A 24,379-nucleotide genomic window follows, 5' to 3' on the forward strand; every position below is an offset into this window, starting at 1 on the left:
TGCTTTTATCATGGAATCTGGAAAGTCCTCAAAACTTTCCCTTCTGTTCTTTGAGATATTTGTTAGAGATTTATGACCCCGTTACCTGAAAATCAACGTTGCTACTTCCCTCTATTGTCCCTTTCTTTTCTCTTTCATTCATTTTGTTTTTAAATGCTGAATTTTGTTGTTTATGAAAGGTTACGGAAGTACGGCAACATTGAAGAGAATGACAGCGCACGTGCTGCTTAAGATCAGCCCGGTTGTGTGGGGGGAAATGTGTAGCGTTTGGGGCAAGAGATCTCTAAGTTTGTCTCCAATAGTTACAGTAGGTGCGTGAGTGATGGTAGTGACTGTTATCAAATGGCACCGAAAATCAACGTCTTATTCCACGAGACGCTTACACATACACACAAAAGCCACAACCAGTTATTGTTCTCAAGTGAAAAAATTGTGTTAAAATATAAAATTGTTCGCACTAAGTCGCGGCACAAGTCACAATCAAAAGTAGCATTTGAAGCAATAATAGCACGTGTATTAAATAAAATTAGTACCGGTATACGCAACGGGAGATCGACAGTCAGTCAAACCGCAATGGCATACAGAAATACAGGATTTGCTATTCCCGCTAAAACGATAAAGATGGATGGATAACTTCTGAAACATTAGAATAGAGGTATGTGAGTGTGAGCTACACTAGCGACAAAAGATCTCACTTGAACGAAATATGAACTAAAGATGTAAACATCCGGGTTCCTTTTCATTTTCCTCCGGCTGCTACAAACAAACAAACAATTGCCTAGAGAGCGATCGTGGCTAAGGAAATAAGGATCTGCAGAAGATGATTTTAAATATAAAGTTCCTTTTGTGAACGTTCTTGTAAATCATTTCATTAAGACTGGCAACATAAAATATAAGGGAAGTATAAGAACAGTGTTATATTCTTATTATATTTCAATTCACAATGGCTGGTGAGGCGTCTGTTAAGATGGAATTGATGTGCAAAGAAGAAACTGCTTTTGACTTACCTCAGGAAGATCCACTCGAAGGGAAAGGGTGGACATACGAACTGATGACTGGCAAGAAAGAGTTAATATTATCCACAACGGAAGGAGAGGAAACAATGGACAAGGATACAGCTATGTGTTCTTTGAATGTGAAACTAAACGTTGAAAGGGTGAAATCAGAATTAGCAGTAGAAGATGATCCTGAATTTGAAAGGAATATAGAAACGCCTAGAAAAATAGTGGTTCAGGAGACTTGCGCGTCGTACTCTAATGACTTCCAACAATTAACAACAAAAAGTTTAAATTCACTTCACCCAGAAAGGTAATGTTCAATTTTTCATATACTAATTGGCTCAGATTGATAATACAGTTACATGCGTTCGGAAAGTGTGTTGGCTGAAAGCAATACTTCACGAGAAATATTTAGATATGGGAGATATCTCGAACGTAAGTTAGTAACCTACAATTAGGAAATTGGAAGACACAGGTAGATAAGCTGTATACCAAATAAAAATAGGATCGATACGACTAATACAAATCTTATGTAGTTTAGATCTTGATAAACTAATTATTTCTTTATTATTGATCACACACTTCTCACTAATTGTTGCACATATTTTAAATATGGGTGCTCGACAATATTGTTTTATTTATATAGAGACTTATGTAAAATAACAAATCGTGAGAATGGTATATATCCTAATATTTTGCAAATTTAAACGTGGAAAATATTATATTGGAACAAGAACTATGGACGTTTGTGTTTTTACTTAGAATTTAGCTCAAATGTGTCTAGCCTCATTTTTCCGGAGGGCTTCGAAAGACATTAGTAAAATACAAGAGAAAGAATATTTTAACCATCAATGAATGTTCGTTAATTGTAGAGGTCCATACATCAAACCATTTCATAGCTGCACTCATTTCTTTCAAGGAAGTCGACTTTTTACATTCCCAGGAATCATTTCTAGAGTATGAACCTAAATTTCTCAATGTATAATCACTGTAGGGGCTTAGTGAATGTACATGATGTGTGAATTATTGTACAGACAACGCTAACCAGCATGTGCTAGATGGCCGGTAAAAATAAGATTGCTATGCAGATTAGAGCATTACGCAGAAATTTTTTAAACGAGGATAGCGCAAAATTCTGTATTTAGGATAAACTTACATGTCTTACGTGTTGAATGTGTTCTTGTACGTTCCTAAGTATTTTATAGGTAACATCTTGAAATGCTTTCTTTGCTTGTATATTTGTGTTCCAAACTAACGCAATATATTAGGGACGTAATTCCTTAGTTATATGAATTCCTTCCTTCCCAAAGGTTTTTCTAGTTTTGTGTCATGATTTGCCACATTGAATGTTGATATTTCATTTCGCTTACAGTGGTAACTAGCTACCGTAACACGGGGTTACTTTGCACATTGGGCATTACTTCCCACAAAATATGAAAAGAGTTTCAGTCATCTGTTAGTAAAACCCTGAACTGTAAACAGATTGGTGGTAGTTCATAATTTTCTCACTGGGTGTCTGTACAGTCATATGGTACTATGTTACTGTGGCGCCACATATTCTGTCTGCTTGTATGTGTGGAATGCGGTGAGCGGGTAATTGAATTTTGGTTTCATGGCGACGATCGTGGTAACTATTCTACAACCAACTTTACTGAATAAATAACTTAGTTCTTTTCATTTTTAGTAGTTAAGTTTAACAAATTTAGATTTGTGCTTTTTACAATTTAGAAATTTATAAGAACATCCCTAGGTGGGGAATACAAAGAAAGTTTGAATTCGTTCTATTTCAAGCGCTTTCCAATTCGATTTTTTTTTTTTGGCGCTGCTCTGAGCCTATCGTAGAAGTATTTGGTCTAGGAATTAATTCGTGCGGGTGGACAAGAGATGGCGCAACGAACGGAGCGTCCCACAGTTCCGTGTATCCACACATGTGTTGCAAACCCCTGTCATCGCGTATCGTTCGTAGTATAGGGCAGTGGATTAAAGCGTCAACAAGACCAGTTTGTAGTTAAGTGAACATGGCGCAATTTGTGCCTGATAAAGTGTTTTTGCGGGGTGTCTTGCTGCATTACTTTAACATGCAGAAAAGTGCGACTGAAAGTCATCGTATTTTGGTGGAAGTGTATGGTGACCATGCTCTAGCTGAGCGAACGTGTCAGAAGTGGTTTGCACGGTTTAGAAGTGGTGATTTCGGCTTGGCAGACCAAGAGCGAGCTGGACAACCAAAAAAATTTCAAGACGAAGAATTGACAGCATTGCTCGAGCAGGATTCGTGTCAAACGCAGGAACAACTTGCAGCAGCATTAGGAGTTGATCAAACAACAGTCTCCAAACGCTTGAAAGCCATGGGAATGATTCAAAAGATGTCACATTGGGTTCCACATGAATTGAAAGACAGAGACGTTGAAAGACGAAAAACCATTTGCGAATTGCTGCTTCAACGACAGAGCATCGAATTATTACGGGTGATGAGAAGTGGATCCATTACGAGAACCCTAAACGAAAAAAGGCCTGGGTGAAACCAGGTGAACCAGGTCCATCACAACCAAAACGAGATATTCACTGTGCAAAGGTTATGCTGTGCATATGGTGGGATATGAAAGGTGTGGTGTACTATGAGCTGCTGCAACCGGGTGAAACTATGAATGGAGAACGTTATCGACGACAATTAATGCGTTTGAAGCAAGCTCTGGCCAGAACACGACCAGAATGGGAGAACAGACATGATAAACTTATTGTTCAACATGATAACGCTCGCCCACATGTCGCAAAACCGGTCAAAACCTATTTAGAAAATGTCGGATGGGAAGTTTTACCCCACCCGCCGTATTCACCAGACGTTGCTCCTTCGGACTACTACTTGTTCGATTGCATGAACAACGATTTAATTGGACAGCGGTTTACTTCTTCAGAAGATATCGAAACATGGGTCTCTGACTGGATCGCTTCAAAGGATGAGGACTTCTTTCGCCACGGAATCCGTACATTGCCTGACAGATGGGCGAAAGTGGTGGCTAGCGATGGACAATATTTTTCTTAAGGTATTTATGTATTTTGTGTTTGTACTACAGCTTCAATGTGTGCGTACCAACCGCACGAATTAATTCCTACACCAAATATGTATTTGACATCTAGGTATTCCTAGTAGAAGTGGCAAGTAGCTCGCGAGGGTTTTTTTTTTTTTTTTTTTTTTAAATGAAGAAGGATGTATTAATGTTTGTACTGACAAACAATGAAAGACATTTTCATCGTAGCTTCAAAGTTGTTTCAAACTTCGTGATCAGAACGGCTCCTACTCTGTGGATGGTATAATTTGAGAACGTTTCATTTCTTTTAGCCGAGTGAAATAAATTGAGATCTTATTTGAATTTATAAAGGAAAGTAAGAATATCTCAGGTACAAACCATGAAAAATTTCCCAACCATTCTATTTTTACCATCTTTCAAACTTTAGCTGCTATTGCCAGTTATTTCGCTTCTAACTGCAGTGAATGTAATTTGAGATAACGTCTTTCTTATTAGGTGAGTTAAATATATTTTGTTAGTCTGCTTTTAGATTTTAGATAGAAGTGAGAATGGCCATAGATACAAGTCCCGCAGGATTTTGTGTTTTTTTATTTAAGAACAATTTTGGAATAGACGATTAAGAATAGATTTATCAATATAAAATAACTATGCAAAGTATCTCTTTTGACAAAATAGAATCTTAATATGTTTTAAAAATGTGCCCGACGTCGGTTTCTTCTTTTTGGGTTCCCTTTAAAGGGGGAGGGGAGTTTATTATGACTACAAATCGATTTCTAAGTAACGTTAGTTTCAATTTTTGTTATGGAGGAGCAGCATTTTATCAGATAATGTTCTCGTTGTACTGTTGAAAAGGGTATTTTATTAACGACTTTTCCTTCTTCTACATAGAAATGTAGAACTTCTGTATAGATCATCATTATTATTTAAATTCATTTCAGAACGATGTTAAATCAAATTTCATTGTGGGTTACTGAGATATACTCATAAAATACCAGGGAAGCGTTATTTATTTATTTATAAATTAGCCTTTTTAGAGTCCAGATTAAGAATATCATTAATACGATATTATTAAGTACATCCCGCCTTTCGAACAAAATTTCTTAGTATGATAGAAAACTACATTGTATAAGCTGCATTTCATTCTTGAATGTAGGTTTACATTAGGAAAGCACGATGATGGTTGAGTCCAAGTTTTTGTGAGACAAAAATTTAAATTGCTTTAAGAAAAATTATTTTCCACTTTTATTACATTTCTTACACGGGGGAATATATTCTATGATCCAATCGAAAGTGCAGGAACGTGAGAATAAAACTAACCAAGACAGACGAAAAGATTATGGAGCTAATGGTTTATAGTTTACTTATGTATCAGTTTTCTGATATATTTTGTGTTTCCACGTATTTTTCCTTTCTTTAATTTGCATTTTTCTCAATTTTTAAGATTTTTTCACACCATTTTAGACTAAATTCCACCAAGATATGAGTTTTCTATCATTTTGTCAGTACTTGTGTGAATTGATAGCTTTTCCCATAGTTCATACTGCCTTTTTGGACAGGTCTATATTTTTGCTCTTAAAGTTGTAAACGCTGAGCTATTCCATATAAAATCAGGAAGTTCACGAGTGAAGCCTTAAAAATTAAAGTTAGATTTTATGTTTCAAATGAAATTGACGTTTGTTTGATTTGCACTTGCTGATGGCTTAAAGCTCATAGGATACAGGCTTGGGTGTCGTTTCTAAGCTTGTGCATCACACTTTACAAGAATTTCCATTAACAAACCTGGATTTCTTTAATTTGTATTATTGTTTTCTTTTGAGATTTTAGCTTGCATTCTCCGTTTTTTGTTGACTACTTACAGCTTTATCTCGGGCACTTGCGTAATGCTTTTTTATCCTTGTAAGTGTCTATTTCCTTTGTTTTTTTTCTGGTTAGTTATAACTCAGTAGTTTACGAAAATGCATTTTAAATATTGCATCGTCCTTGAATTTTAGACACAATCTTTTTCTCCTTCGTTTCCTTCTGCTTTTTAACCCTTAAGACGAAATATGTGTATGTCAGACACCTATGGTTTTTCTTTGTATTACATTGGCAACACTGATTCACTCAATGTATCGGTTCTCTCAGTACCTTCCAATTATTTAGTTGTATGTGTGTCGCAGTAGTCCATTGTTGGCGTAATGTCTGAGTGAACATTTATCGATGATTTTAGAAAGAATCACACATTTCCATTATTGTTTATATTTTTGCGTGATTATTGGACACACATTTCCTGAAGAGAGTTTTGCTTTCAAAAATGTTTGTGGTTTACTTTTATTTACCATGAAATAGAAGCTATTTAGCTCTTGAAACATACAATTTTGTTTGTGTGAGATTTTATGTATTTGCAAAATATAGACCTAGTACCTCGAGAAAGAAATTTAAGAATGAAACTGTAAGTACAGCAGATCCTTATTTCACGGGAAAAATTCCAAAAATGTTGAAAGTACAGAAGTAATTTATATTATTGTCTTCAGTAGATTCTGACTGAGACGCCTAATTTTTTCCTCAAATCAAGAATTACATACTGAAAGTGAGGACGATACCAATTCTGATACAGTGCCAGGTGTGAGCTCAAGTAGTAACAGAACTGTCAATGTGAGAAGCCCTAGTGAAGTTTCATGTGATAACGAAGGCCAAGAAACCGAAGGGTTCTCATCAAAACATAGTCAGAGGGATTCCTGGTATAGTCACCCACGTAAGAAATCTGGGAAAAGAATCCTGTCTAACTTATGTAATGATGATATAATTCAGGAGATTTCAATATGAAGTTGGAAGAAAATCGAAACAAATTTGAAGTAAATTAGAGCAAAGTCAAACTACACATCTACTGACCTATTTGAAAATAAAGCCCTTATTGCTCTCCTAATATTGTGTTCTATTTGTAAATCAGGCAACGAAGACATGTATTCACCATTTTCAAGACACTTTCGGACGACCTTTATTTAAAGCTACCATGTTCGTTAAACGTTTCCAAGGTCTTGGACAAATAGAACATTTGTACAGGGCAGCTACATGTGGACAAATAGCATATTTGCGGGGTAGTAATATGTAGAATTATACTAATTTAAAATTTGTCAGTTTTTAAATTTATATTCTATTTTAATTTAGATATTGAAATATTTTCCGAATTTATATTCCAATAAAACCGAATTAATATATATAATTCTGGTTTATCATATTTTGCTCGAAGTACAAAATATAAAGCTTCATTGTTCTACATTACACATACGTTTTTTAAAAAAGATCTTACTTTATACATGTCCGTGTCCCAGAGACACGCATTTCTTGTAAGCGAACAAAAATAACGTTCCCTGTTAAGGGTTAAGATATTTTCTGACTTTAAAAATTACTCTAATAGCATACATTTTAAAAAATGGAGATCCTAAAAGAGCTGGGAGTGAATAAAAAAACTACTCTCTCTTCTTTGTCTTCAGTTAAATATAATGTTACTATTTGGATGAATCTTTCGCGATTAATTCCAATCAGTATTGTCCTAAAATCGATAAGATAAAGCGCAAGTAAAATGGAATTAAAACAAGAAGAAACAGCTGGCAATCAACAGGGATATCATCTAAAAGTTTGTCCTTGGCTTTCTTTTCATTCTTCCGAATATCTCTTTTCTATTTTGTCTATTGCCAAACAACATCTGGAATTACAAACATGTATTATAACGAACATTAACATAACGGAAGTGATGTTCACCTGTTCCACGTTATTTCGAGAGAAGATAATTTTGTTTATAACAAGTTTTCGTCTTCGTTTATAAAGATTTATAATTTGTGCTGAAGGAATGTATGATTTTTTCTTGCTTTCCTTGTTTTTATCTTCTCCCGATATTCTTTACTATATATTGAGCTAAGTTCTGAAATTAATTTTCTATCTTACCATTTGATGTTATCCCATGTATCTCAATTAGCTTTTTCTAATAACAATATTGTTCTCGTTTCTACCAGGGTCATAATGAGAAGCTGTGAAGGGCGTAGACATAAAATCATAAATAAGGCGCACTGACTGCAACATAGTGACGTTATTTCATATGCGTATTTTTTTTTATTAAACAGGCTTATCAACAGTTGTATATGCAGTATTATTACAAACTATCCTCGCAGACCGTTTAAACGCTCAAAATTGTAAATAAATAAAATGCAGCGAAATGATAACTATTTCATAATAAGTTACTAGGTTTGGAAACACCTGCTCGACACACAGGTACCGTAGTGAGTCATCAAAATTGCCAGAATGCCATTTTATAACATTTTATAACTTTTTCGTTTGTATAAAAATGTTAAATCGAATATTTCTGGTTCAGGCCTACACATCCAGGATAACAATGCTACCAACTTGAAATGTACAAAATATAGCTAGAGGACCAAATATTTAAACATGTACAAATTTTGCCCTGTATTCCAAATTGAAAAGTTGAATATAATACAACTCAAAGATATGGTAGTCAAATAGATTGATTATTTGATCTCTGTGGATTCAAACTTCAGAAAAACGATCATATGGTATTTCACTATATTTGACCCAAAAGCCGTTGCTTGTAGGAAGCGCAAACCGTTGACCGCTAAGTTAGTCCGACGGTGATTTCTTCCGACTTTTGGTCTACCATGCAGTAACATGTTAAATCACATTAGGTATTTAATCTTCTAGTATAAGAATTACTGGAACCCTGACCTGTGAACTTTTTCAAAGTCTGTTTAATTCCCTTTTCCCTTTTTTAATTTTAATAGTCGGTATATTTATTTCAATTTGTCATCTCTTGGTTAATTTTTACCATGATATGCATTTTCTGTTGATGATTGCTTTTTGCTGCATAACAGGAATTGTTCCAAATATTTCTTAAATGTTCACTTATTTCTCTTTAATCCAATTTTTTATCACTTTTCCATGTCAGCTAACCACTAACATTTAAGGGGACTGACGTTCTAAGAAATATTAGCTCCTTCCTCCAGTTTAATTCTTTCAGTTTATGTCTGATACCTGGACACCGAACATGGCAACACGTATGCCCCGAAATATGACATGCCAGTATATTTCTCCAATTGGAGCAAGAAAGAGTGAATATTTCGCCATGACTTAGAGACGCACTAGATAGATTTGATAAACTACATTCACTTTGAATTCTAAGGTATGAAAATTAATGCAAGCAAAATGAATATAACAATATGCATCATGCTAAGACAGAAAGCATGGACACGACAACGAAATTTCAACTTTTAACAATAGAAAGTCTGCATTTCCCATCCTTTTGTTTTTGGTTTTTCTCTTTCCTTTAAAGAATATACCGCTTTTAGTTTCAATAGCGAACATAGCTTACCATGCTTAACTCCCTGAAAAACAAACTGTAGATCCAGGCTGCCATTCGAACGAAGATTAATTAGAACGAGTCTTACACGCTGTCGAATTGGGGCACGATCTAAGGCGTATGCTCAAATCAGCCATAAAACTCCACACTGCCACATATTGCCCCCGGTTCCATTTCAATTTTTAGTTTATTTACGGTTTATAAATGTTTATGGGTTAACATCTGGCCTCAGAAAAAAAAATTGCATTTCTAGATCAAGGTCAGGCAAATTTAATCCACTATCTTAAGAAGTTACTGTTAAGTCTAAATATATGTAGGATCAATCGAGGGTTTCCATTGAGAAAAGCTAAAATATCTAAGCTAGAAGCACTTTGAATGTGGTCTTGGCGCACAATGTTGCGTATATCATGGACCGAAAGAAAAAGAAATGAACAAGCACTAAGGGTTGCTAATGAAGGACAACAGATCATGAAAATAATAGGAAAAAGAAGAAACCCTATGCTTTGCCATCTTATTCGGCACTCTGATGTGATCACCATGCTGATAGCGGGAAATGCAATAGAAATACCAGGAAGAAGAATACCAAGGATACAATATATAGACAGTTACAAAGAAGAGACGTTATCAAGTTTTAAAACTGATCTCCCACGGTAGAGAAGAGTTTCAAAATTTCCATGTTGCCCACCTATCTATGGTTGGGGTGAACAGGATGGAATCGACGATTTAAAGATTGGTTTCCCTAATTTACTATATTCACACTAGCTCTTTATAGATAATTAGAACGTTGATTTCATAAATCTACGAAGCCAGTTGTACCTCTTGAAGGAGGTGTACTCACCAATAATGCATGCGGGAATGACATTTCTTAGCTTTGTTATGTAATGTTCGGGCAGCGTAAATAAAACTTCGAAAATAATATTCGCAACCTCTCACATGAATACGTCGGAACTAGGTCGTGTTATTTTTTGAAATAAACCGCGTTCAAGTATCGGCTGGTACAAGCTATATTTTGCTCTCAAAACACATTATTTTGTTAATAATAATATGTTTTCTGCATTTCTTGTAGATATCTTAAATTTTATTGGCCAGTGGTTAGTGGAGGTTAGTGTTGGTGAAATATCTTAACACTTCTATTTCTTTCTTTTAACTGCGTGGATTATTCTAGTGGCCATGAAATCCTGTTTCCTGTCGTTAGAATTTTGTAAATATATTCGGAAAGTTCATATAGACTTTCGCTTTTTTCCCTGAAGTTTACACATCCTTCTCTCTCTCTCTGTCACTTGTTTATTGCTTTTATCCCAACTTTGCTACGGCAAATCAGGATTTCTTTCGTACCTACATTGTGTCATAAACCGAAGCTGGGGAGAACGGTAGACAAAACATAGATACCGTAAAAATGGAAAAGTGAACAAATGATCAAATTAAGCTCAGGTATTAACAAACTAAAATTATGATGTGCAAATCACAAAACCTGTTTAAACTTTACAGAAAATATGATAATACCAAATATAATTCAGACAAATTAAAGAACATCAAAAGGTTACAAATGATAAAGTAGCTTTTATTGTATATATTTTCGGCTGTTTTAACTTGTTTTATTTCCCCTTTTATCTTTTATTATTTTCGGTATTTTCGAAATATCTTTTTATTTTATTTTCGGGTTTGTCACACAAAACTGAGATTAGAAACGATTGTTAGGATTAAACACTGGAGTGCATTGTTCTAAAGTAAACTCATGTTATACTCTTATGAGTGCTCCAATTGTACGGATTGAGCTTCGCAAGCTAAATCGCCGTTTGCATACGTGAGATCCAATTTTTTGTTTGTTTATCATCAGTGGTTGTAGGATATTTTCATACGCCTCCGTGTAAAATAATTTTTTTCAAATATTGTGCAGAAATCAGCAGTGAAGTGACTAGTACATATGTGTTAGCACCCTAACATTCGTTTGTAATCTCAGTTTTGTGACAAATTCTGGCTCCATATCATTGAAAAGGAAGGAGTAGTTGTGCCTGCTTGAACGATCGCTTATTATTATCTGCAGAGGACTCCAGCGGACCCTTGGGATAATACGACGTGGAACGCCTGAGATCCTATTAACTGCAACGCCTCTGAAGGAGTTGACCGGTCGAAGATTATTGTGATTAAGTGAAATCGTAATTTATCAATTGTGCCACACAGTACAGTATTAAAAGAAAATAAAATAAGATAAAAGTGGAAATAAAAAAAGTTAACACGGCCGAAAATATATACAGTAAAAGCTACTTTTTCATTTGTAACTTTTTGATGTTCTTTTAATTTGTGTAAATTGCAATCAGTATTATCACATTTTCTGCACAGTTTAACCAGGTTTTATGATTTCTACCAGAAGATAATTTTAGTTTTTTAATATCTAAGGTTAATTTGATAATTTGCTCACTTTTCCATTTTTACGATATCTATGTTTTGTCTACCGTTCTATCTAGCTTCGGTTTATAACAACGTATGTACGGAAGAAATCGTGATTTGCCGTAGCCAAGCTGGGATGAACGCAACACACAAGTGAGAGAAAGGATGTGTAAACTTTTGGAAAAACAGCGAAAATCATTATGAACGTTACGGTTATATTTACAAGGTTCTAACAACGACAAAAACCGCGATTTTATGGCCACAGGAATAACCCACGCAGTTAAAAGAAAGAAATAGAAGTGTAATGATATTTCACCAACAATAGCCTCCACTAAGCACTGGCCAATAAAATTTAAGATATCTACAAGAAAAGCAGAAAACAAATTATTATTAACAAAATAATGTGTTTTGAAGGTAAAATATAGCTTGTACCAGCCGATACTTGAACGCGTGTTCATGCGAGAGCTTTTAAATATTATTTTCGAAGATTTATTTACGCTGACAAAACATTACATAACGAAACTAATAAAAGTCATTCCCGCCATGCTTTCTCTGTCTCAGCATGATGCATATTATTATATTAATTTTGTTTGTATTAATTTTCCTCTCTTAGAATTCAACGTGAATGTAGTTTATCAAATCTATCTAGTGCGTCTCTAAGTGATGGCGAAATATTCATTCATTCTTGCTCCAATTGGAGAAATATACTAGCATGTCATATTTCGGGGCATGCGTGTTGCCATGTACGATGTCAAGCTATCAGACATAAACTGAAAGGATTCAACTGAAGGAAGGAGCTACTATTTCTTAGAACGCCAGTCTCCTTAAATGTTAGTGGTTAGCTGACTAAGAGAAGTAATAAAAAATTGGACTAAAAAGAAATAAGTAAACATTTAAGAAATCCTGGAACAATTCCTATTATGTAGCTAAACGCAATCATCAAAAGAAAATGCATATCATGGTAAAAAATAATTATAAAGGACAAATTTGAATAATATATACCGACCTTAAAATTAGGAAAGGGAAAAGAGATTTAAACAAAGAAACGATGGAAATGTTTATAGGTGATGGTTCCTATAATTCTTATACTAGAAGATTAAATACGGAATATTATTAAACATGTCACTGCATGGTAGACCAAACGCCAGAAGAAATCAGCGTCGCACTGACTTAGCGGCCAACGGTTTTCGCTTCCTACAAGCAACGGCTTTTGGGTCAAATATATGAAATGCCATATGATCGTTTTTCTGAAGTTTGAACCCACAGAGATCAAATAATCTATCTATGTGACTACTCTATCCTTGAATTTTTATTATATTCAACTTTTCAATTTAGATTTCAGGGTAAAATTTGTACATGTTTAAATACTTGGTCCTCTAGCTACATTTTGTACATTTCAAGTTGGTAGCATAGTTATCCCGGATGTGTAGGCCTGAATCAGAAATATTCGATTAAACTTTTCTTTACAAACGTAAAAGTTATAAAATGGCCTTCGGCAATATTGATAACTCAATACGCTACCTGTGATTCGAGCAGGTGTGTTTCCAAAAATAGTAACTTATTATGGAATAGCTATCATTTCGCTGCGTTAAGTTATGGAGAAAGAAGTTAAGATGAATACTGTGTAGAAGTTGTGCCGTATACTGTATGAATACTGTATAGAAGCTGTACCGTATAAGAGATGTAAAGAGTATTTACCAACCTTTTCTTTTAAGATTTGTGTGTTTGTAAGATTGCTGAAGGCAATGGTTTCATGGTAAATTCAAGGTGAAAACAAATAGTGTCTGGAGAAATGTAAGATCATTATGTCGTTTCATTACGTTTCTGGTTTTAAGTTTGTTAACGTTGAGATCTGCGCTAAAATACAATTACTATTAATGCGAATACATTTTACTAATCCTCTGGACTTTCCTGACTGGGTATATACTATTCATTTCACTCCGTTTGCTTGTTTGGAAATAGTTCCGCAGGTGTGAATTCGTTTTGCTAATGATTACACTAGGAAAGTAGTACCCAAATCATGTGCTGGCATGTGATGGTATTATTGCCACCTCGCATACTTCGTTTTGAAATTTCGTGACTTTTCACCTCACACTCAGTTAAAATAAAAATTAATGTGTCTATTGAAGCTTTCCTGGCGACGTATTGTGAACAGGTCTTCTCGGGCTAGCAGCCAGGTGAATACTGTTATATCTTGCGACGTTTCGAGGGCTGACATCGTCCTCATCTTCAGGCGAATATGATTGTGCAATGGAGTGTATGGAATATATATACTCATGTATGTACGATTGGACTCTTCTGATTGGTGGTTGAAATGGCGGCTTCTGATTGGTGCTTGAGATGGCGGGATATGATTGGTGTCCATGTTTTACTCAGTTGGAATCCTGTGTCTCTGTTAAGGTTCGTTTTTTCTTGTATGATTGCAACGGCTACTTTTATCCTCCTGTCCCAAACTCTTGAGCATTTTGCTATTATTTCGGCATCTGTGAACAAAATCTTATGTTGCTGTTTGATGCTATGTTCAGCCAATCCGGATTTTTCTGGTTGGTTTAGTCTGATGTAACTGTTGTGTTCTTTGCATGCGGCTTCAATGGTTCGTCCTGTTTGTCCAATATATGACTTACCACATTCACATGGAATGCGGTAAACTCCAGGAGTTCGGAGGCCCAGGTCGTCTTTGGTTGATCGTATTAAGTTTTTTATTTTTGCTGGAGGCTTGTGTATTGTCCTGATGTTGTACCTGGCAAATAGTCTGCTGAGCTTTCCAGAAGTGTTCCCGGTGTATGGGAGGCAAATTGTGTTTTTCCGTTCTTCATTCACAGTTTCTTCTGCACTTTTGTCCTTGTTGTCACTGTCCTTCGTTCTGGTCCTTTTCAGGGCCATATTTATATCTCGCATTGAGTATCCATTCTGTAGCATGGCGCTGCGAAGATGATTAACTTCCTCTATTAAGCAATCATTGTCGGAGATGGAAAATGCTCTATGTGCTAAAGTGTTGAGAACTCCAAGCCGTTGAGCTTTGTGATAGAAACTGTTTGCGTTCAGATATAAATCTGTATGTGTTGGTTTCCTGTATACCCTCTGGCCTAGGCTGCCATCCGGTCTTCTGTATATCATGATGTCAAGAAATGGTAGACGTCCATCTTGTTCAACTTCCATTGTGAATTTAATATTCGGATGCTGGTTATTAAGATGCTGCAGGAATTCCTGTAAGGAGCTGCGTCCATGTGGCCAGATGGTGAAGGTGTCATCAACATACCTATAGAAATGTGTGGGTGCTAGTGGTGCTTTCTTCAGTGCTTCATGTTCAAAGTGTTCCATATAAAAATTGGCTACTGCAGGTGATAGTTGAGAACCCATGGCGACGCCGTCTGTTTGCTCATAGTACTGACCACGGTATAGGAAGAAGGTTGAAGTGAAAACATGTTGAACGAGATCCAATATCTCAGGCCGGAAGTGTTTCCCAAGAAGCAGTATTGTATCCTTGACCGGAACTCTGGTAAAGAATGATACCAAGTCGAAACTAACCATAAGATCTTCGGAAGAGATCTTCATCGTCCTCAGGATTTTTACAAACTCTGTTGAATTTTTCACATGGTGTTCACACTTGCCCACGTATGGTTGGAGTAATGTTGTAAGATACTTGGCCAAAGAGTAGGTTGGGCTTCCTATTGCACTAACAATTGGTCTCAGGGGTACCCCTGCTTTATGTATTTTTGGTAAGCCATATAGTCTCGGAGGCATGCTGCAGTGTGGTGTAAGTTGTTTGCGAGTATCTTCGTCCAGTCCCGACTTCTTTAGCAGTGAGGCTGTTCTTCTTTCTACTGCAGATGTTGGATCTCGTGACAAGGTGGTATATGCTGGAACTCGAAGTAACTGTGAAATCTTCACTTGATAGACATCTGTGGGAAGCACTACAGTGATGTTTTCTTTGTCAGCTGGTAGAATAGTGACACTTGCGTCTTCTCTTAATGCTTTAAGTGCTATCCATTCGGCTTTGTTAATGTTTGGTCTGGGCATGACGGCTCTTTTCAGGACCACGCTCGCTTCCTGACGTATTTCTTCTGCTGTATCATTGGGAAGATTGCTAACTGCTTGTTCTATACTGGCAATGATGTCTATGCTCGGAATTTTCTTCGGTGTCATGGCAAAATTTAGCCCTTTCTTTAGTAAACTGGAAGTGTTTTCATCCAAAGGTACATTGGTGAGATTGACGACCACTATCTCAGCTTCGATTTCGTGTTCGGTTGGTGTGGATGGTTTTAGTCGATTGAATTTCTTAATTTGTTTAGTCGTCCTTTTGGTGCGTGAAATATCGGCCAATGCTGTTGAAGACATGTCGATCCATTCCCAATCTATTGGCGAGAGACAGCCGGCTAGTTCCAGGTGAGTTGTTAGAAGCTGTCGGTCCATACGGTCTAGCTGCTGACGGGTGAAATGTATGCGTTCTCTTACAAGTGCCATACTTGCGTGTCTTAAGATTCTTTAATTCTGGCAGACTTTAGAGGAAAGTGCAGTCTGGTAAAGATAGGTGACACTCCATTGTCTCTGCATCTCAAGAAGAAGGCTAAGTTGCATAAAAGACGTGCCTTCTTGCTTCGTAGTTCTTGTAGATGGTTAATGCTACGAAGTATTTCCTCCCAGTAAAGGAATCTAAGGTATCTATTGAAGCTTTCCTGGCGACGTATTGTGAACACGACTTCTCGGGCTAGCAGTCAGGTGAATACTGTTATATCTTGCGACGTTTCGAGGGCTGACATCGTCCTCATCTTCAGGCGAATATGATTGTGCAATGGAGTGTATGGAATATATATACTCATGTATGTACGATTGGACTCTTCTGATTGGTGGTTGAAATGGCGGCTTCTGATTGGTGCTTGAGATGGCGGGATATGATTGGTGTCCATGTTTTACTCAGTTGGAATCCTGTGTCTCTGTTAAGGTTCGTTTTTTCTTGTATGATTGCAACGGCTACTTTTATCCTCCTGTCCCAAACTCTTGAGCATTTTGCTATTATTTCGGCATCTGTGAACAAAATCTTATGTTGCTGTTTGATGCTATGTTCAGCCAATCCGGATTTTTCTGGTTGGTTTAGTCTGATGTAACTGTTGTGTTCTTTGCATGTGGCTTCAATGGTTCGTCCTGTTTGTCCAATATATGACTTACCACATTTACATGGAATGCGGTAAACTCCAGGAGTTCGGAGGCCCAGGTCGTCTTTGGTTGATCGTATTAAGTTTTTTATTTTTGCTGGAGGCTTGTGTATTGTCCTGATGTTGTACCTGGCAAAAAGTCTGCTGAGCTTTCCAGAAGTGTTCCCGGTGTATGGGAGGCAAATTGTGTTTTTCCGTTCTTCATTCACAGTTTCTTCTGCACTTTTGTCCTTGTTGTCACTGTCCTTCGTTCTGGTCCTTTTCAGGGCCATATTTATATCTCGCATTGAGTATCCATTCTGTAGCATGGCGCTGCGAAGATGATTAACTTCCTCTATTAAACAATCTTTGTCGGAGACGGGAAATGCTCTATGTGCTAAAGTGTTGAGAATTCCAAGCCGCTGAGCTTTGTGATGGAAACTGTTTGCGTTCAGATATAAATCTGTATGTGTTGGTTTCCTGTATACCCTCTGGCCTAGGCTGCCATCCGGTCTTCTGTATATCATGATGTCAAGAAATGGTAGACGTCCATCTTGTTCAACTTCAATTGTGAATTTAATATTCGGATGCTGGTTATTAAGATGCTGCAGGAATTCCTGTAAGGAGCTGCGTCCATGTGGCCAGATAGTGAAGGTGTCATCAACATACCTATAGAAATGTGTGGGTGCCAGTGGTGCTTTCTTCAGTGCTTCATGTTCAAAGTGCTCCATATAAAAATTGGCTACTGCAGGTGATAGTGGAGAACCCATGGCGACGCCGTCTGTTTGCTCATAGTACTGACCACGGTATAGGAACGACTGGCATCCACTGGCACCCACACATTTCTATCGGTATGTTGATGACACCTTCACCATCTGGCCACATGGACGCAGCTACTTACAGGAATTCCTGCAGCATCTTAATAACCAGCATCCGAATATTAAATTCACAATGGAAGTTGAACAAGATGGACGTCTACCATTTCTTGACATCATGATATACAGAAGACCGGATGGCAGCCTAGGCCAGAGGGTATACAGGAAACCAACACATACAGATTTATATCTGAACACAAACAGTTTCCATCACAAAGCTCAACGGCTTGGAGTTCTCAACACTTTAGCACATAGAGCATTTTCCATCTCCGACAAAGATTGCTTAATAGAGGAAGTTAATCATCTTCGCAGCGCCATGCTACAGAATGGATACTCAATGCGAGATATAAATATGGCCCTGAAAAGGAACAGAACGAAGGACAGTGACAACAATGACAAAAGTGCAGAAGAAACTGTGAATGAAGAACGGAAAAACACAATTTGCCTCCCATACACCGGGAACACTTCTGGAAAGCTCAGCAGACTATTTGCCAGGTACAACATCAGGACAATACACAAGCCTCCAGCAAAAATAAAAAACTTAATACGATCAACCAAAGACGACCTGGGCCTCCGAACTCCTGGAGTTTACCGCATTCCATGTGAATGTGGTAAGTCATGTATTGGACAAACAGGACGAACCATTGAAGCCACATGCAAAGAACACAACAGTTACATCAGACTAAACCAACCAGAAAAATCCGGATTGGCTGAACATTGCATCAAACAGCAACATAAGATTTTGTTCACAGATGCCGAAATAATAGCAAAATGCTCAAGAGTTTGGGACAGGAGGATAAAAGTAGCCGTTGCAATCATACAAGAAAAAAACGAACCTTAACAGAGACACAGGATTCCAACTGAGTAAAACATGGACACCAATCATATCCCGCCATCTCAAGCACCAATCAGAAGCCGCCATTTCAACCACCAATCAGAAGAGTCCAATCGTACATACATGAGTATATATATTCCATACACTCCATTGCACAATCATATTCGCCTGAAGATGAGGACGATGTCAGCCCTCGAAACGTCGCAAGATATAACAGTATTCACCTGGCTGCTAGCCCGAGAAGACGTGGTCACAATACGTCGCCAGGAAAGCTTCAATAGATACTTTAGATACCTTTACAGGGAAAAAATACTTCGTAGCATTAACCATCTACAAGAACTACGAAGCAAGAAGGCACGTCTTTTATGCAACTTAGCCTTCTTCTTGAGATGCAGAGACAATGGAGTGTCACCTATCTTTACCAGACTGCACTTTCCTCTAAAGTCTGCCAGAATTTCAAGAATCTTAAGACACGCAAGTATGGCACTTGTAAGAGAACGCATACATTTCACCCGTCAGCAGCTGGACCGTATGGACAGACAGCTTCTAACAACTCACCTGGAACTAGCCGGCTGTCTTTCGCCAATAGATTGGGAATGGATCGACATGTCTTCAACAGCGTTGGCCGATATTTTACACACCAAAAGGACGACTAAACAAATTAGGAAATTCAATCGACTAAAACCATCCACACCAACCGAACACGAAATCGAAGCTGAGAAAGTGGTCGTCAATCTCACCAATGCACCTTTGGATGAAACACTTCCAGTTTACTAAAGAAAGGACTAAATTTTGCCATCACACCGAAGAAAATTCCGACCATAGACATCATTGCCATCATAGAACAAGCAGTTAGCAATCTTCCCGATGATACAGCAGAAGAAATACGTCAGGAAGCGAGCGTGGTCCTGAAAAGAGCCGTCATGCCCACACAAACATTAGCAAAGCCGAATGGATCGCACTTAAAGCATTAAGAGAAGACGCAAGTATCACTATTCTACCAGCTGACAAAGGAAACATCCCTGTAGTGCTTCCCACAGATGTCTATCAAGTGAAGATTTCACAGTTACTTCGAGATCCAGCATATACCACCTTGTCACGAGATCCAACATCTGCAGTAGAAAGAAGAACAGCCTCACTGCTAAAGAAGTCGGGACTGGACGAAGATACTCGCAAACAACTTACACCACACTGCAGCATACCTCCGAGACTATATGGCTTACCAAAAATACATAAAGCAGGGGTACCCCTGAGACAAATTGTTAGTGCAATAGGAAGCCCAACCTACTCTTTGGCCAAGTATCTTACAACATTACTCCAAACATACGTGGGCAAGTGTGAACACCATGTGAAAAATTCAACAGAGTTTGTAAAAAACCTGAAGACGATGAAGATCTCTTCCGAAGATCTTATGGTTAGTTTCGACGTGGTATCATTGTTTACCAGAGTTCCGGTCAAGGATACAATACTGCTTCTTGGGAAACACTTCCGTTCTGAGATATTGGATCTCGTTCAACATGTTTTCACTTCAACCTTCTTCCTATACCGTGGTCAGTACTATGAGCAAACAGACGGCGTCGCCATGGGTTCTCCACTATCACTTGCAGTAGCCAATTTTTGTATGGAGCACTTTGAACATGAAGCACTGAAGAAAGCACCACTGGCTCCCACATATTTCTATAGGTATGTTGATGACACCTTCACCATCTGGCCACATGGACGCAGCTCCTTACAGGAATTCCTGCAGCATCTTAATAACCAGCATCCGAATATTAAATTCACAATGAAAGTTGAACAAGATGGACGTCTACCATTTCTTGACATCATGATATACAGAAGACCGGATGGCAGCCTAGGCCAGAGGGTATACAGGAAACCAACACATACAGATTTATATCTGAACGCAAACAGTTTCCATCACAAAGCTCAACGGTTTGGAGTTCTCAACACTTTAGCACATAGAGCATTTTCCATCTCCGACAAAGATTGCTTAATAGAGGAAGTTAATCATCTTCGCAGCGCCATGCTACAGAATGGATACTCAATGCGAGATATAAATATGGCCCTGAAAAGGACCAGAACGAAGGACAGTGACAACAAGGACAAAAGTGCAGAAGAAACTGTGAATGAAGAACGGAAAAACACAATTTGCCTCCCATACACCGGGAACACTTCTGGAAAGCTCAGCAGACTATTTGCCAGGTACAACATCAGGACAATACACAAGCCTCCAGCAAAAATAAAAAACTTAATACGATCAACCAAAGACGACCTGGGCCTCCGAACTCCTGGAGTTTACCGCATTCCATGTGAATGTGGTAAGTCATATATTGGACAAACAGGACGAACCATTGAAGCCACATGCAAAGAACACAACAGTTACATCAGACTAAACAACCAGAAAAATCCGGATTGGCTGAACATAGCATCAAACAGCAACATAAAATTTTGTTCACAGATGCCGAAATAATAGCAAAATGCTCAAGAGTTTGGGACAGGAGGATAAAAGTAGCCGTTGCAATCATACAAGAAAAAACGAACCTTAACAGAGACACAGGATTCCAACTGAATAAAACATGGACACCAATCATATCCCGCCATCTCAAGCACCAATCAGAAGCCGCCATTTCAACCACCAATCAGAAAAGTTCAATCGTACATACATGAGTATATATATTCCATACACTCCATTGCACAATCATATTCGCCTGAAGATGAGGACGATGTCAGGCCTCGAAACGTCGCAAGATATAACAGTATTCACCTGGCTGCTAGCCCGAGAAGACCTAAAAATTAATGGTTTAACAAATTCTTCATTCCCATAAACAAGTAATAAAAATATCATTTAAATTACTTTGACGATTCTCATAGTACTTAGATACAAAATTCAAAATATATATGTTGTATCTGTTAGTGCGCTCTAGTTCTGGAACTGAGTTGTTGACCACGCGGAATTTACGTAGCATTTCACACCAGGTGTTGACAATAAGGTAACACTGGTTAACTAAAAGAATGTCCTTGTAATCCACAAGGAGCGTAGCAGATTGGGTGTCGCGTAAACGGGAGGTTGTACGGGTAGTAGGGAGTTGGAGAGGGGTAGGTTCCGAAGAAACCAGCAGGAGGCATGCGTTTTGCTGTGATCAAATAATATCAAACCATAGAATGTATTCGTTCGATTGTAACGTTATAATTAAATTTAACGTATTTTTCGTCACATTAGCCCAGTTCGAATACTAAGATAAGTTACTACTATCAGGCACCCTCAATTTATACGTATATTTGTAATAACTAGTGATTGCATAAATTTCAAACTAGACACATCACATTGACTACAACTACTTTTTATTATGTAGTCTCCATAATTAAATACCAGTTGCCATAGCAAACCGAAACAAAAATTCTGTACTGTAACCACAAACAGAGACTATCTATCTGAAATCAACATATATTCTATATGTTTTTTCTTCTTCTTACACGAAAACCTTTACCACGACTTTGTGTGTTTCGATCCCAAGCGGATTTCTAATTTAAAAGACGTACTACCCTCAAATGCAATGAACAAAATCTGTGGCATAGATGAAGGGAAAACTATCGAAGAACTAAAATTTTATGCAGATATTTAGTCCAAGACATCGCAAGGAGATGTTGTGAGTGAATATGATATTGAATATATAAGTAGTGAGTATGAAGAGGAAGCATGTTAAAGCGATATTGAACCTGGGATGTAGGAAATCAAAGTAAACTTGCAAGTCCATCCTTACGTGTGCGTTTAAAATTATATATGAATATCACATGTATGCCTTATGTTATACATACCTCTTTAAAATGTACAAGTTCCTCCTTACTATCTCTCTTACACATGCAGAAAGGAAGTTGTAAATATGCTTTTCTTGAAACTCAATATTATAAAATAAGGATTGAGAGCAAACCACGGGAAAGACAACCTTCAATCGTTTATGTTAATGCAGTATGAAAGGATATACTAAATAGAGTGAATAAAGATGTCTTAAATAATAAATTATGTCATGATAATGCAGAATTGAAAAATTTCTGATATAAGGTAAGGATGTCCTTCCTTCTTGTTATGAAAACAGATCAAAGTAATAAAAGTTAAATGCTATATATATATATATATATAATACACTGCCACTACATATATATATATATATATATATATATATATATATATATATATATATATATATATATATATATATATAATTATTGACAGTGCATCAATAGTAATTAAGCTGTCTGAAACCAAAGTGAACTATCATAACTCCATTTTCGAGCTGTCAACAAGTATGTGTAAAATTGGAAACCCTGGATGTCAAATTCCACAAAAATTGTACATTGCCACATTTTTACATCAGCTTTTCATGTGAGTTTATCCACCATTCTTTCCAATAAGTGATAATTTATCACAAATTATGAAAAACTACAAAGTGTAACCTTGTTGCTGATAGTTTGAAAATGCATTTAGTTCACTGTTTTCACTGTGTTCACTGTTTCAGACAGCTCAATTGAGGTCCCCATAATAAAAGGTATCCAAGTTATACATGATGTTTCCAATAAGTTTTATTTATAATCGGAAAACCACTCTGCGGATCACAATATGCAAACTTCGAAAACCTCATCACACTCCACTCGAGGGTCTACCAATGAGTGAATTGTGCCGTGGTTATCCTCCCAGCTTATATACAGATGACGATAAGAAAAATGAAAAAAACTGTTGTTGGCAGCACGTCAGATGTATGGGTTGGCAGTAATGTGGCACGTGCAGCGCCGGACCGCTGGTGGTGGTGTGTTAGGTCGGTCTCCATACTACGTCAGGCGCAGTGGAACAGCAGTGTCCAGTGGCTGCCTCAGACGGAGGTAGTGTAAAATGGGACACCTATCAGATTTTCAAAGAGGGCAAATTGTTGGTGCGCGGTTATTTGGAGTGAGTGTGACGGCAGTGGCCACTATGTTAGGTGTGTCCCGTAGGACAGTGTCGACAACACTCGGGAAAACCACATCGGGGAAGCGGAATAAAATCATGATTGACAGGTCACGCCGGGTATTAAAGCGCATTGTCACCCAGAACCGTCGTGCCACTGCGGAGCAAGTGGTGGAGGAACTCAAGCAGCACCCCCCCCCCCTTTTTCGACAATCACAGTCCGCCGCGAAATACATGACATGAACTTAAGGGGTCGTGTTGCACGTGCCAAACCGCTCATCAGGGACCATAACGCTTTCACACGCCGCAAATGGTGCCGCGACCATGCAGCTTGGACCGTTGAGGACTGGAAACGTGTGATATGGTCCGACCTGTCATCCTTCACCCTATTCCCAACCACGGGCCGTGTTTATGTGTGGAGAACACCCAAAGAAGCTTATGATCTGCAGTGTCTCCGCCCAACTGTGAAACATTTCGGCGGCTTGGTGATGCTGTGGGCCTATGGTCAAACTTAGCGGACGAATCACTGCCAACGATTATGTCGCAATTCTGGAGACCACTTGCATCCTATGGTCCAGATGTTGTTCCCGGACAATGACGCCATCTTCCAGGATGATAAGGCACCCATTCACACAGCTGGAGTTGTTGCAGAGTGGTTTGAGGAACATCGGGATGACGTTCAACACCTTCCATGGCCCGCCCAATCACCAGATTTCAACATAAGTGAACATCTGTGGTCCGTCTTGGAAACAAGATTCCGGCGACGATTTCCACCTCCATCCTCTCTCACAGAACTGGTCGATGTCCTGCACGAGGAATGGTGTAAAATTCCACTTGCT

The 24,379-nt window shown here is 37.9% G+C and overlaps 1 protein-coding gene across 1 annotated transcript in view; it reads left to right on the top strand.

Annotated features, from left to right (window-relative positions):
* The first annotated feature begins 306 nt into the window (after nt 1–306).
* The window catches only part of LOC145690985 (uncharacterized), a 58,816-nt gene continuing 34,743 nt past the window's right edge, over nt 307–24,379 (top strand). Inside the window, exon 1 of the mRNA XM_081766460.1 lies at nt 307–1,308. Coding sequence (XP_081622586.1) covers nt 944–1,308 — 365 coding nt within the window. The 5' untranslated portion in view covers nt 307–943. The remainder of the gene's footprint in view (nt 1,309–24,379) is intronic.

This window comes from Thermobia domestica, chromosome 7, assembly GCF_964235325.1.
Source record: "Thermobia domestica chromosome 7, izTheDome1.hap1.1, whole genome shotgun sequence".
NCBI classification, from domain to species: domain Eukaryota; kingdom Metazoa; phylum Arthropoda; class Insecta; order Zygentoma; family Lepismatidae; genus Thermobia; species Thermobia domestica.